Source organism: Convolutriloba macropyga, chromosome 1, assembly GCF_964194025.1.
Source record: "Convolutriloba macropyga chromosome 1, txConMacr16.3, whole genome shotgun sequence".
NCBI classification, from domain to species: Eukaryota; Metazoa; Xenacoelomorpha; order Acoela; family Convolutidae; genus Convolutriloba; species Convolutriloba macropyga.
The window spans coordinates 81,469,979-81,485,556 of NC_134468.1; the positions used below are offsets into that span (position 1 = coordinate 81,469,979).

Here is a 15,578-nt window from a genome sequence, read left to right on the forward strand (position 1 = left end):
GTGTGTGTGGTTTTTTGTCTTAACCGCAGTGATTGGAAGTGTAATTATAGGTGTTTTGTGATTCTTTAATTTGAACTTTCCATTTTGAAAAGATTTAACTTAATCTCAAATTTATTATCTGCCGTTTGCTTTCCCGATCTTTTTAGATTAGAATCATGAATTATTTGAGGGCTATTGATAACCTCGTCAGCTTTTTCAGATTATCAGGTTTTTGACCACCCTAATTATTTTAGATTTTTAAACGTTACCAAACGTTTTCAATAAAAAATTTTGCTGCATTTTGTTTCTCTTGTTGACAGTGGTTTAAGTTTCACCAATTTTTAGAGCAGACCTGGAGAGGTAGTGAGTTAATGGTTTAATAAAAAAGGTAGTCGCTTCCGTTGCAATTACGGTTTTGTTAGGGAAGTTCTGACGCTTCGAGGCGCTTCCGGAATTCTTCCGGCTATGTTTTTCATTTCGTCGTCATGATTTTTGTTACGACCATATGACGTCACAGCCACCTTTTGTTCATTTGTTCATGCAATTTCAACTGAATTGCATGTGTGACGTCATTTTTCGCTCTTAGTGCAGCGAGTTTTTTTGTTCATGCGCGTGATTAAATTTTTGGTCACACTTGACTTACCTCACTCTCAAAAATGAGTTCCTCAATTTGAAATTGACTTTTATTTACTTTAATTCAAAGAGATAAGGTCAAATGGTTGTGTGTCACTCTAATTGAAGGTTATTTAAGATCAGCTTATCGAGGCAGCAATAACTTATGCAGATTTTTAATCAAAATATAACCGATCAGCCTTCAATGAAAAGTCAAATTTTTTGGTCTGTTTTTTTTTAGACTGCCGATCTACGAATCTATTGCGGCTATTTGCTGGCAATCTGCCAGCTATGTTAGTAGATGTTAACACTAAGATAAATTCCAATTATCTCAATGGAAACTCCTAATTTAGCTCACTCAACGTTTCAACTGAAATGATTTCGCAATGCTATATGTAAAATGTATTCAAGGTCAGAAGAACCACTTGAACTAAAGGTTGAAAATGACAATTATACCAATAATTACAAATATATCAATTTTTGCGACAGCAAGAGCTTTTCATGGCAATCTTTTTGAAAGCCGGAGCAAGCCGTCTTTAGAATCAGTTTTGGCTGTTATTAATTGCTCTCAAACAAAGTTTGTATTGATTATATCAGTCCTGTCGGTCTTTTTTTTTGCGATTTTTTGCTTGACCATTTTTTCGTCTGACGCAGTTGACGTGTCGTCGAAAACTGGATAAATAGCTAGCGACCAGCGGGCATTAAGTGCTCTTAGAGCCTTTCAGCTCACTATTCTTCAATTATGCGATTCACAGAATCTGTTTTGGAGACTTATACTTGGTGCGAAGGGCGGTTTTAGAGATTGACTCCTCCCCCCCCCAATGTTGCCAACCCATCAGCCCATCGGTGCACCCCCCTTCCCCACCCCGCTGCGCTCACTTACGCCCCTTTAATTAAGCTAAAGCTAGTTCACTAAACCATGCCTAGCTGCTGACGAAGCCAACCGCTCGCCGGTCGTTTGAGAGCAATTTGTCCGACGTTAGTCGGTTATGTTTCAAAATGGTTTTGCTGCCGCCTAAATGTTTGTTCAATTTTAGAGGATTTTTACTAACCTCCCTACCATGTCGTCTGTTATCTTTTTGAAGAAATTCGGCAAATAATAGGAACGTGTTGATAAGTTATGGATGCCAATTGCCCTTTTACGATGAAGGTGCTTCAGTTCTTTTGGACTTCTGTTCGTTCGAGACGAATTCGAACTCTCAAACGAAGTTGGTATCAATTATATTAGTCCTGTGGTCTTTTTCATGCGATTTTTTGCTAGGCCAAGTTTTCGTCTGACACTTTTGGTTCGTCCTCAAAAACGGGATAACCAGGTAAAGCCCGGAGGGCAAGTGGCTGAGCAGCTCTCTTAGAGCCTGAAGCCTTACCAGTTTCTAAGTGTGCGATTCACCAAAACTGTTTTGAGGAGACGATTTCATGGGATGAAGGGCTGTTCTTAATTTTAGAAATTTGACCCCCCTCGAGCAGCCCCTCCATTCTCACCGCTTCCCCCATAGCTTGAACCCCAACCCCCTAGCTTGCCCCACCCCCAACGCTTGACACCTCAAATCTGCTCTCACTACTTTAATGCTAGCCTCTCTAAGCCCGAGCTGGCTATTACCGAAACCATCCGCTCGCAGGTTGTTTGAGACCATTTCACCGGACGTTAGTTGGTTCTGTTTAGATTGTTGCAGACTTTTTCAACGTTAAATCTTAATGAAATTTAGAAAATTCGGTGTCGGCCAAATTTTTCGGTGTCGGAAAATTGGTTCTCCTCGATAGAAACTTTGCACTAGGCTCTTTTAGATAATTGAAGATGGTATTCATTGGTTCTAAATTTTATCGGTATCTTAATAAAAAAAAGCCGTGAACCAATGAAGTTTCCGCAATTTTCTTATTTGAGCCTAGCCCAAGCTTTCAAGATCTCTCAGCAGTTCATGAGGAGAACGAACTCTTCGCATTGGGCCGATACCCAATTTTCTATCTGTTAAATCTGATAAATTTATTCTATTTTTTAAAGATTTATCTCGAACAACCATTAAATTGGACAGAACTCGTAGAAAATTTGATTACTTGCCCAAAATTAGCAATCTGAAATTGATGCAATCTGAAAGTTATACATAAATTGAAATTTCGAGAGTTCTGCCACTAAAATTAATGCCCTAAAAATAATGCAAATTCACTTTTTGTCAAGAGCGCAATTAAATTATTTTAAGCAATTACAATTTCAGCGGCGCGTGAAACTTCATATGAATTGCAAGCGAATGTGAGATCAGTTTCCCCAGAAAATACACTTTTCTCTTTGGGCTTTACGCATTTTCTGAGTATATTAAGGTTAATGTTCATATCCAAAACATTAGTTGAAACAATTATGGAACAATCAACCAATCCGAAAACAGTAATAACCGTTCAATTCTGATTGCCGAGCAATAAGTTTTCAAAATTTTTTTATACGTCTGACATTTTCACTAGCGCTGACTCTTATGCTTTCTGATTAAATGCGGATCGAATCTTCGATAAGGTTTCAGGCTAAAATTTTAGCACACTAATTATCCCTCTGAGGTCAAATGGCTCTGGTCTTTGTTTTAAAAGAAAGAACGCTGAACTAATTTCTTACAGTTAAAATTTATTGCTTAAAACTGAACTCAGTGTGTGGAACAGACAGACATCATAGCATAATACTAATGAGTAGTCAAATTAAATGTGTACTTAAACAAAGATTTTTTTGCGCGGAAAACCTGAAGTCGTTAATAACTTTGAGAACGATGTTTTGAATTGTGGATGTGTATTTAGACATTCCATCATCGGTTGGGACAGTGCTAAATGGGGAAGTGCCTGACTCCACGCAGTTTGCAGTCCACTGGCTCAACAACAAGGCATTCCACTTCAACCTACAGGCTGAGATCATATTCAGGTAACCATCCAGACAAACAAAATAGGGTTAACTGTTAGAGTATGTTAGAGGTTGGATAAGGAGGGAATTAAAATAAAAATTACGGATAGTCATTTTTTCCAGGGGGAAGAATTAGGCTTCATATGTTAATTCATTGTTTTAATTCTTTTAATTGTCCCATGTTGCATTGGAATACACTATAAAGTATAATTAATTGGCGCTGTTTTGACTGTAACGGTTACAGTGTAATGTTTCTGAAAGATGACATAACTTAACAACTTACTTCATAACATTCGGCCTGCTTTTACTTCGGCTTACTTTGCGTTCATCGCTTTGGATAGTGTACATATTGAGTGCTTGTAGGTACCTACACAAGAAATTCAAGCAGCAACAGATGCAGAGTCAGGATGCTAGCACTCCTACTAGAAGATCGTCCACCTCTGGGGAGGAAGACCTTAGTACTAGTGGAGTGCAGAAGGGAACGCAGAATGGAGGTGAAGAAAAAGCTTCAGATATTTTGGGTACGTTCATTATTATTAACTATTATAGCGCTACTCTAGGATTCTGTTCAAGATTTTAACATGGGCTTAGATGTAAACGTCCTGCGTTCAGCAAAGATGAAAACATTGCAGAAGTTCCGAAGACGATGAATTGAATTGAGATTTCATGCTCGATAATTTCCATAACATTTTAGTTGTTCTTCGTAAGCGTCCTATTCCGATACATGTAGCTCATTTGCACGTTGATGCCATGCATACTTATTGTGTCTCAGTAGAGTTGTCACGAGTTTATTAATTTTGCTCAAAATGCTCTCAAATTTTCGAGATAATACAGTTTTTAACGTGAAAGTTCTGAAAATTTTAATTTTTAGCAGATGACGGAATGAAATAGTAAAATCGTTTCACAATAAGGGGAATGCTTTGATGCACTAGACTATTCAGTTTAAAGAACTGTTATTGACCCTCTGCTCACAAACCCCACCCGACTCAAGCAGGCTACAATAGAATCGAGCCCTCTGCCAGCCGATCGAGAGCAATTCGAACATTCGCCAACTATTAAGCGGTTGTTTAATAGCCGCCCTCATCTTCTCAGCCGGCTATTATTGCGGTCGTATTTTTTTTTACTTCGTCAAACTTTTTTTCGCTTTACCTTTTTGCCGCTTTTTCAACATTTTGCGTGAAATATTTTGACTTCTCTAGGCTAGTTTCTCTCTTCTCTCATTCTGCTAAAAGTGAATTTGAACATCAGTTGCTAAGCAAAGCAATTCAAAATGAACAGAGTCGGTATAAAAAATTGAAGTCAGAAATAGAAACGGGATAAACCCATAAAGCCCAATTTTAGATGCCCGCTATTTGAACGTCGTTCCTATAAGTCTTAGTTACCACCTCTAATGCTTATTGGTGTTGATAGTAGCCCCTGTAGCCTCTCTCTAAGAAACAGAAGTATGTTCAACTACGAAATGCCATCAAAATAAATCGGACTTAAAAAATATTTTTGTACAAAAATCTTTTTTTTTCAATATATATTCTATTCGCTCAATCCCAATCATGCTTATTGGAATCAACGGCGGCTATTTTCCGGCAATCTGCCGGGTATGTCTCTGTTTGATGCTAGTTTTTAATTGCGCTGAAACGAATTCTTTAGTAATTAATAGCCGCCCTCATCTTCTCAGCCGACTATTATTGCGCTCGTATTTTTTTTTTACTTCGTCAAACTTTTTTTCGCTTTACCATTTTGCCGCTTTTTCGACATTTTGCGTGAAATCTTTTTGACTTCTCTAGGCTAGTTTCTCTCTTCTCTCATTCTGCTAAAAGTGAATTTGAACATCAGTTGCTAAGCAAAGCAATTCAAAATGAACAGAGTCGGTATAAAAAATTGAAGTCAGAAATAGAAACGGGATAAACCCATAAAGCCCAATTTTAGATGCCCGCTATTTGAACGTCGTTCCTATAAGTCTTAGTTACCACCTCTAATGCTTATTGGTGTTGATAGTAGCCCCTGTAGCCTCTCTCTAAGAAACAGAAGTATGTTCAACTACGAAATGCCATCAAAATAAATCGGACTTAAAAAATATTTTTGTACAAAAATCTTTTTTTTTCAATATATTCTATTCGTTCAATCCCAATCATGCTTATTGGAATCAACGGCGGCTATTTTCCGGCAATCTGCCGGGCATGTTTTTATTAGTCTTGTTAATGGAATAGCTGTGAAGCGATAGCGGCTATTATTGGGGATGTTGGGTTATGGACTTTCGCAAGCGGAATAAAAAAGCGTTTTTAACTAAGTAAAAGAATTAATTTCTCAAAAATGAGAGAATAACAAAATGATATTTTACAGTAGAATTTAGAGATTTACAGGAGAGATCTGATTATTAGATCAAGATGGTGATTTGAATTTGGGGATGAAAAAGGACTCAAAAATCAGCTGTATATATACCCATTATCAAAGTGAAAAAGTCAAGATACAAAACTAATCTTAGCACCGTGATTTATAGTGGGGGTAGCAAAGGTTACCCAATATGGTTTGCTTCTGTAAATCAGTCGCAAAGGGAACCATAAATGGAATGCATTTGCACTTTTCTAAGAATTCATTCACACTTCCGGAGATATCATCATCATTTAATACATGCTGGGAAGATTTTACATCAATTAATCTAACTCTAATAACAGTGATCTAGATTCACCAATTTGAACCGAATATTGATTCTAAGCACCATTTCTTGACGATTCATATATATAATTTCTTTGATCGAAGTCATATTGCTTGTTTTTCTAATCTGGTAAGTCAAACTTTCTTTCTAATTCTCACTAAGTTTAAGACTATAGTTTAATCGATATTCTAACACCCCCAATCAGACTTGAACTGATTGCGTAGAGTCTGTTCCCATCAAAACTGCTCTGAATGTTTCCACTTTCGAAACGGGTAAGGACTTTGTGAAGATGTCCGCTGCCATTTTGTCTGTAGGGACGTAATGAATTGAAATAGTCCCATCCTCCGTCTTGTCCCGGATGAAGTGAAACTTTGTTTCAATATGCTTGCTCCGTTTGTGCATGACTGGGTTTTGGCAGAGTCTGATACAACTTTGGTTGTCTTCTCCAATTGCTATTGGACGTTTCTGTTGGATGCCAAAATCTTCTAGAAGTTGTTTCAGGTAGAGTGCTTCCTGAACTGCTGCTGCCATGCCCTGATATTCTGCTTCTGATGAAGAAAGTGCAACTGTGTCCTGCTTCTTGACACCCCAGCTGAGTGCTGCGCCACGTCCGTTGAGCTTGAAGTAATAGCCCGTTGTTTTTCTGTCGTTCACGTCTCCAGACCAGTCTGCGTCACTTTCCCCCTTGTAAATCGTAACTAGCCTCTTTTGCGTAAGTTTTAAACCTTTTGAATCTTGAAGATGTCGCAGAAGTCGTTTTCCGCACCTCCAGTGTTGATTGGTAGGTGCATTCATGTGTCTGGACAGAATGTTGACTGTGAACATGATGTCTGGCCTCGTCTGTTTGGCCAGATACAGAAGTGATCCAACCAAGCTTCTGTAGATCCTGTGGTCCACTTCTTCGTCTCCGTTCTGTGCTGTCTGAAGTTTCAAATTCAAATCAGCTGGAGTTCTTGAAGGTTTGCATTGATCCATTTGAAACCGCTCAAGCATTGTTTTTATGTAGCGTTCTTGGTCGACTGTGACTTTGCCCTCTTCTCGTCTGATTCTTAGACCCAGAAACCAGTGTATTCTCCCTCTGTCTTCCATGTGAAAGGTTGCTTCTAGTGCCTTCTTGACATCAGAGACCACTGTCATACATCATGATGCTACTATGATGTCGTCAATCCAGACCAAGATGAAGGTGTGATCCTCTGCCTCTGATCTTGCGAACAAGCAGTGATCGTTCCTGCTTCTGGTGAACCCCTGTCTCAGTAGGAAGTTTGCCAGCTCTTTGTACCAGTTGTTAGCAGCCTGTTTCAAACCATAAATTGATTTATTTAGTCGACATACTAACTTCTCCCCATCTGATCCGCGTTTTACAAACTCCTGTGGCTGTTCCAGATAAACTTCTTCCTCGATTGGTGAGTGCAGGAAAGCAGTCTTGACATCAAATTGGTGCATCACATGGCCCTGCTTCGCTGATAGCTGAAGTAGAATCCTGAATGTCTCTGGCTTGCAGGTAGGCGCAAAAGTCTCAAAGTAGTCCAGTCCTTCCACTTGTTTGAAGCCTTTCGCCACATAGCGCGCTTTGTATTTGTCCACTTGACCACTGGGTCCCAATTTCACTTTGTAGACCCATTTGCCCGGTATGACGTCCCTGTCTGTGGGTGGTCTCACTAGGTTCCAAGTCTCGTTGTCTTGGAGTGCCTTGACCTCGTCCTTCATTGCCCGGTGCCACTGGTCCCAATCGTCACCTTGCTTGGCTTCGTAGACTGTTTTGGGTTCCACATAGTCGCCCTCAGTCACAGCAAGATGGGTCCTCACTTCTCCAAAAAAAATTGCGGAAAATTCCTTGCTCGTGTCCCTCGTCTGGGCTCTGCTCTGTCCGCGTGTTCCAGTGCATCTTCTTTGAAGCCAACTGTCTCTAACTGTGAGAAGTCTTCTCTGTCACTGTCTTCCAGTGACTCTGAGTCTCGGTGACTCCCTCTTGTTGCAGTAGATCCTTCATCTAGTGCTGTTTCTCCAACATCCGAGGCCTCTTGTCTCAGTGTTGTTTCTTGAGTATTCACGCTCCCTGCGTCATGCCACTCCTGCTTTATTGCAGTAGATGTGTCCTGTCGTTCTCTGTTGTCATCGTCTTGATGACCATCATCTGGGTGCCAGATTCCCAGTTCCGACTCATCATCTAGTAGGTCAGCCGTTTCGTTGTTGTCAGGGATTGAGCCCACTTCAGACTCCTTGATGATCACATCTCGAACTGCTATCACCTTGAGTGTGTTGGGTATGTACACCAGGTATCCGTTTTCTCCTTCAGTGTAACCCACAAACTTTCCTTCCAGTGCCTTGGGTTCAAGTTTGCTGACTTCTCTGTCCCTCTTCCTCATGAAGACTGTGCAACCAAAAATAGATAATTTACTAATTGGAAGCTTAGCTTTTATACCTCTCATCAGCTCTGCTGGGCATTTTTCTTCTCCTCGTCTCACAACCAAGTTTCTGATCCTTGCTGCGTGAAGAATTGCTGCTTCCCACATCTTGGGAAGTCCTGAGTCAATGAGCAAACATCTTGCCATCTCCAGCAGTGTCCTGTTGCACCTCTCAGCTAACCCATTCTGTTGTGGCGTCTCTGTTATGGTCTTCTCCTGTAGAATGCCTGCATCTAAGCACTACGTCTTGAACTGCTCTGAGAGAAACTCCTTTGCATTGTCTTGCCTCAGCTTCTTGGGCGTCCCCGCACTGAGAACAAATTTCTTCAGGCTGGCCAATGCTTCACTTTTTGCCTTAAGCAATTCCACAAACACAAACTTCGTGTACTGGTCTGCAAACACTATGCAGAACCGGAACCCTGACAGTGACTCTACTCTGAAAGGTCCCATCACGTCTGTGAACACCCTATCCAGCTTCTCTTCCGCTTGGGTCTCTGCCACTCTTTGTACTGGACTCTTTGTAATCTTGGCCAATGCACACACATTACATACATCATCGAGTTCCCCCACTGTCTCTGGTGCATTCCTGACCACATCCGCTTGATTCAAATGACCCAATCGTCGGTGCCACTTCCTTGCACTGTCAAGTTTCACGCTGTTGGAACTCATCTTGACTTCTAGAACGCTGCAGGGTAAGTAAAACAAATTATTTTCTTGTGTTAGTTTTACCCGATTTCCCTTCTGGAGTTTCATGCAGCTGTTTCCTCTCTCGAAAGTGAAGCTAGGTCCCCACTCCGTGCATCTTGAGACTGATAGGAGGTTTGACGAATAGTCCGGCACACACAGAACATTTTTGAGTTCGCATTGGAATTCCCCTTTGTTTGAGGGTATGCTGATCCTCACACAGCCTCTGCCCACCACTCTGTGGAAGCCTCTCCGTTGGGATTTCTGACCACTGATTGAATGGGCACAAAGTCCAGGAACGCATCGATGTTCGTCACTATATGATCTGTACAACCACTGTTCACTAGCATGCCTGCTGTCTTCCACTGGGTAAGAGCTGCCCAGCATTCCTCGTCTGGTGTAACCAATGTTGGACCCATTGCCACTGACTCATGTTTGCCTCCATCTCTTTGTCTCTTGCATGCCCTGTCGTAACCCTTCTCACCACACTTGCTGCAGTGTGCTGTCTCCTTCTTCCTGCAGTCCTTGGCAAAGTGTCCAGGGATCCCACACACAAAGCAGTTTCCTTTCTTGGGTCCCTTCTTGAAGTCACGCTTCACTGCCAGTGCCACTGAACCACTTTGTACCTTGTGTCTCTGCACCGTGCTCTCATGAAAGTTCTGCAGCCTTTTCCTCAACTCTGTAAAGTTCGTTGCCGGGTTGAAGCTTTCCTGTATAACAAAACTTTCATACCTCATTGGCAGACCATTGAGTACCAAGGAGTTGAAGAGGGTCTCTGAGACTTCTTCCCCTGCTTCTTGTAGCCTTGTGAGCAACTCCTGTCCTCTGATGAAGAAGCTGCCCAAATCCTCAGAATCCTCGAGCTGCAGTCGAGCAAGCTGTGCCACAAAAGTCACCACTGTCGGCGTCTCCACACTCTGAAATCTCTCTTGCAAAAGCTTCCAAGCCTTTGCTCCATCTCCAATGCCATCATCTCCCACACAGTCATGTCTCATCAGCATGGGGGTTGTTGCATCTAGAGTCAGTGCCAGATGGCACCACACATTGTTCCGTTTCTCCTTGATGTCTGCAACTTCCTTCTCATATGCATCCTTCAGCACCTTGTGGTTCTTCTTCTCATCATTAGTTGCCCCATTGGCCAGTGGCGCAGGCTCATTGGGTTGCTCCTCTGTCCCCAGTAGTGATTTGTAGAGTCCCTTCGTCTGCATCATCGCCACAAATCTTGTGCTCCAAATTGGAAAGTCCTGTGCCTTTCCTGTGTAGGCCAGCAGCTTCACTGTCTGTTGATCCATTGGAGTTTGAGCAGGCAAAACAGTTGTGAAAAGAAAAGGTACTAAGCAGAAAAGGATTATGACTGTCAACAAATTAGTTTTGTTTTGGAAATTAATTTTATGATTTAGAAAATTGCTGGGCCCATAACCTGCTGTGTTATGGACTTTCGCAAGCGGAATAAAAAAGCGTTTTTAACTAAGTAAAAGAATTAATTTCTCAAAAATGAGAGAATAACAAAATGATATTTTACAGTAGAATTTAGAGATTTACAGGAGATCTGATTATTAGATCAAGATGGTGATTTGAATTTGGTAATGAAAAAGGACTCAAAAATCAGCTGTATATATATATACCTATTATCAAAATGAAAAAGTCAAGATACAAAACTAATCTTAGCACCGTGATTTATAGTGGGGGTAGCAAAGGTTACCCAATATGGTTTGCTTCTGCAAATCAGTCGCAAAGGGAACCATAAATGGAATGCATTTGCACTTTTCTAAGAATTCATTCACACTTCCGGAGATATCATCATCATTTAATACATGCTGGGAAGATTTTACATCAATTAATCTAACTCTAATAACAGTTATCTAGATTCACCAGTTTGAACCGAATATTGATTCTAAGCACCATTTCTTGACGATTCATTTATATAATTTCTTTGATCGAAGTCATATTGCTTGTCTTTCTAATCTGGTAAGTCAAACTTTTTTTCTAATTCTCACTAAGTTTAAGACCATAGTTTAATCGATATTCTAACAGGGGACATCGTGATTTTTTTTTACAATTTAAAGAATTTGAATTATATTGGCGCGCTGTCTTTAAGATGGGCTTCAGTAGTCCTTCAAGTACTTAGAGTGGTGCAGCTGCTGGGATGGCCTTAATTTAAGGTTAAAAGATCATTTTTAGTTGTTAAGCTCAAAATGGTGCATTTTTTCATGTTTTTTTTTGCGATTTTTTGTCTTTGCTTGATTAGTCTTAAATTGAACTTTGATGAAAGTTTTTGCGAGACAAAATTACTTGCAATTAACAATGAGATTAAAGCCCACAGGGTCGCTGTTTACGCCTACAAACTCAATTTACTGAATTCTGTCATGTCATTGGTTAATAAAGTTAGACCGATGTCTACTACCGCGACCAATGCTATTTGAAATTCTTCTAAAAGTAGCCTTAACTCAAGTTCTCCAGACAGATAGGTTTACACTTGCTATTCCAACGAACCAAATTCTTACATATTACGAGACGAAGATCTTGACATATGTAGCTGTAGTCAATTCAGGTATGATCTTCACATTAGCAGTGCCCTTTGCATCTGGATTGAGTTCTCAACTTATATCGAGCAACTGCAGTACCAATGCCAAACGAAGATGGTTACGCCTCTCAATATGAATTGGAATCAAATTGTACTGCAATCGCTGAATCTACAAACCGCATAGCATTATTCTCACGGCCTCAAATTGACAACTGTTTGGGCTCCAGTAGCTTTTCTGTGTGCATAAATAGATTCTCATTGGAAACAGCAGAAAATGCGTTTCTTGGTTCACTACTAATTGGCAACCAGTTCTCAGCATTACAGAATTGTAATATACTGACGGTCAAACTTCCAATTAAAGAAAAAGTGAAAAATCTTGGTATTGGTAAATAGCTGATAACATCATCCGGTAAAAACTTCGATCTTTTTCTCAGTGTTTTGAAAAATACGGACCATCCTAAACAAAACTTCCTGGGTGTCAGGTATGTGTTAGAATTAAAATGCGGAACAAAATTAGAGACTAGCTCAATGGAACTGAGAGCTGATTTGTTTTCTTGCAAAAATGATAGCGCAGTATAGATTGACATCAAACTAGCTGATCCATTAAAGCATCTTTTTAGTAAGCTGCCAGATTTCCCCTTAGTAAACTCCCACATCTCATCATTGTCCGAAGCTCGCAAACAAATTATCGAACAAGTACAAATAAAAATGTTAACGGTGCCTGAATTTCATAGAAAATCACTCGGTAAATGAGACGAAGTTTCAGAACCTTTTGTTCTCAAATTGAAAAACTTGAGAGCAAGCATTCAGAACAAGTTTCGAGAAGCTGGAACTTGGAAAATGTCAGCGACGATTGGACTTTGTTCTTTTTGTATTTCATTATTATTGCACTTTGGACTATTACATGTTATACTATGTTGTCGTCAACGATTTGCTAGAGTTATAACATCAGTGGTTGGTGAAAAGAGAATTAAATCAAAACCGATGTTGGTTGTTTCCGCAACAGATTATCAGTATACACGATTACATCCCATGAGTAAACTTGCAAACAAGAATATTGTTTTGAGTGGGCAACAGGTGATACAACACTTCTACCTGACGAATCAAGAGATTGTTCCAGCAGATATAGACAGCATACAACTTGTTTGCAAACAAATTGCGCGAAACCTAAACACACCATTTTAATAAATTTATGTTAAAACTGGATACTCATTGCATGCAAAATTTCAGTATACTTACCATAACACCAAAAGCCATCTTGTTGATGTGGTTTTTAAATGCTTGAAAGGATCAATGCTTTGTGAGTTATTGCTAACTAGTGTAAACATTAATATTAAAGAAGCGCAGAGTAATGTTCAAGCTTTGATTGTATTTAATAAGCCATTTCTATATAGATTTAATTAAATCTTATTGGTGGAAAAATGTATGTATTATTGAATGATTTAGGTGTAAATAGCTTACCATTAAAAGGATTGGATTTGTTGAACTGAAGTGGTAGAAATATTTTGAATTTTTGAAGGAGAATATTCAGGAGGAATGAAGAAGAGAATTGATTGTTAGAATTTTTGTTTTGGGCTAACTGCTAGACCCCCATCCGGAGACGTGAAATGTATTATGATTATCATCAGATACTCAATTTTATAATCAGTGAGAACATATATAAGTATGACCATTTTATGAGCTATGTTTTTTGATACTACAAACACAAACACGCAAAATGATACTAATTTTTTCAATTTTTTTCAATTTTTTTTGAAAATTGGTTATTTTATGCGTTTTTCCGGTCTCACGGGCCAGGTAATCTCCTTTATGGTTTGATGATAGGGCACTGCATAGTTTCTAGTAACTCTGGAATTGTTTTCAACTTTTTAATAGAACGAAGTGCTGTTTTTTGATAATTTGAGTTTTTTTCTGAAAATTGTCTTTTACCTTGTTTATCGATCTTTATGAGCCATTGAATGCTTTTATGCTTAAAATTGGGTGACTGGATATCCTCTAGAGACACAAGAATTGTTTTGAAGATATTAATATCACAATTTTTAGCAACTTTTGATAAAAATTTTCAATTGATTTCAATTTTTTGAATATTTTGTCATTTTAATCGATCTTCAAGGGCCAATGAGTATTTTTTAGGTATTGCAGATAGAATACTGAACTGATTTCAGAGACAAAAAGTGATTTTGGACATATTTTTGAAATAGTTTTTTTTAAACGGATCAAATTTTGCCTTCGGGGTAAAAGCTTCAAGAGTTTAAGCACTGAGTATATTTTTGTTTAGTTTGTTTGTTTCAACTTTTTGAGATGATTTTGTTTTTGTTTTCGCTGGCATTGTTCAATTGATCTGCTGGTCATGTAGAGTACTTCTAGGTTTTTCATTTAGTTCTCTGGATTGTATTTCAGGACTTGTCCTGCTATGTTTTTTAATTCGACGTCTCCATCGATGATTCTTAAGACCTGCCGTCTTGGAGTTGACTTTTTCAATGATTTCAGTGACCTCTACTGATTTGTTGTAAAAATTTGTGTGCGTGACGTCATTTCTGCTTTCAGGTCCATAGCGTGACTTACCTTGCTCAAAAAATGACATCTGAACTCACTTGTTGATTTTCAAATTTTATGAACATTTACTAGTTAAAGATCAATAGTGTGTGCCAATCTAAGTGGTGCCAAATTTATATGCCCTTATTCTAGAGTATCAGTCTTTTTTTATTTCGAATGATTTTTGGAAAAGCTCTTTTGGGGCTTTTTCTTATAGACCGTAAATGTCATAAAATTTCGGTCCGAATCTAACCCAATAAGTCTAGTGGTCTATTAATGGACTGGTGGTTCAATTGTCTATCTTATTTCTTTAGTTGTTTCATTTCATGGACGGCCACAAGCGTCCATTTCCGTTTTTTTCGGCAATCTGCCGGCTTTGTTTGGTCTAGTCTTTTTTATGCAATTTTTTGGTACTGCCAATTTTCTGATATATTTTTTTAATTGCTCTCGATCGAAGTTTGAGGCAATTATTGTCAACGTGCATGACTTTTTTTGTAAAATTTCCTCTTACCTTTTATTGTACTTTTTTTCTATGACATTCTTTTACTTTTTGGGTGACTTTTTCAAGCTTGAGTTCATTATTGATTGATTGATCTAGTTGCTCTCATTCTGAAGTAAAGGTTTGTGCTATAAAAGCGATTGTGAGTTGAAGAGACTGAAAGTCTCTGTAGCTTATTGGTTGAGAATGAAGAAATGAACCCCTCTAGTGAAAGCTTTTTTGTTCTCATAAAACGTTTCTAGTGCTGAGGGCATTAAGACTATGCTTTTTAAGTCACTGAAGCTGCTGGGAAAACATGAATTCTTAACGTGAATGTTTCCAGACCGTTTGAAAGCAATTCGACTTATGTTGTTGCGTGATACGTGTTTTGGATGAAAGACTACTTCATTTTATACATCCTACTTCAATTCAAACTAGGAAACAAATTCTAATAATTGGTATGTGGGTGTTAGGAGGTTTTGCTGCTACTATCTATCGATCTTCTGTGTTTTTTAAATAGCAGAACAAATCTTTCGCATCATAATAAAATTCATCTCAAATTATTGGGCTTTTTTCAGAAAAAGCATTTCAGTAAAAGCGATCAGACCTCTCAGATTTTCAAAAATATTCTTTACTGTTATTAGCCTAATACTTCTGTAATTATAATGAATTTCATATAAAACTTCGTATGGCTTTGTACTGAGCGTAGCTACGTTACGGTGATCTTGATTTTTGTTTTTGTTTTGTTGTCTGACTGTCTTTTTCAATATACATTTGTTCGCATAGCAAAGCTGAGAAAGTCTCATCCTCGTTCTCCATTTTTATCGTTCTCTCATCCT

The 15,578-nt window shown here is 38.9% G+C and overlaps 2 protein-coding genes across 3 annotated transcripts in view; one reads left to right on the plus strand and one right to left on the minus strand.

Annotated features, from left to right (window-relative positions):
- The window catches only part of LOC142343190 (uncharacterized), a 93,419-nt gene that overhangs the window by 77,642 nt on the left and 199 nt on the right, over positions 1-15,578 (minus strand). The window lies entirely within an intron of this gene.
- LOC142343130 (dmX-like protein 1) overlaps positions 1-15,578 on the plus strand; it is a 76,300-nt gene that overhangs the window by 10,885 nt on the left and 49,837 nt on the right. For both annotated transcript variants that reach the window (XM_075394820.1, XM_075394828.1), the window contains exons 7-8: positions 3,364-3,484; positions 3,827-3,984. In XM_075394820.1, the coding sequence (XP_075250935.1) occupies positions 3,364-3,484; positions 3,827-3,984 (279 nt within the window). The remainder of the gene's footprint in view (positions 1-3,363; positions 3,485-3,826; positions 3,985-15,578) is intronic.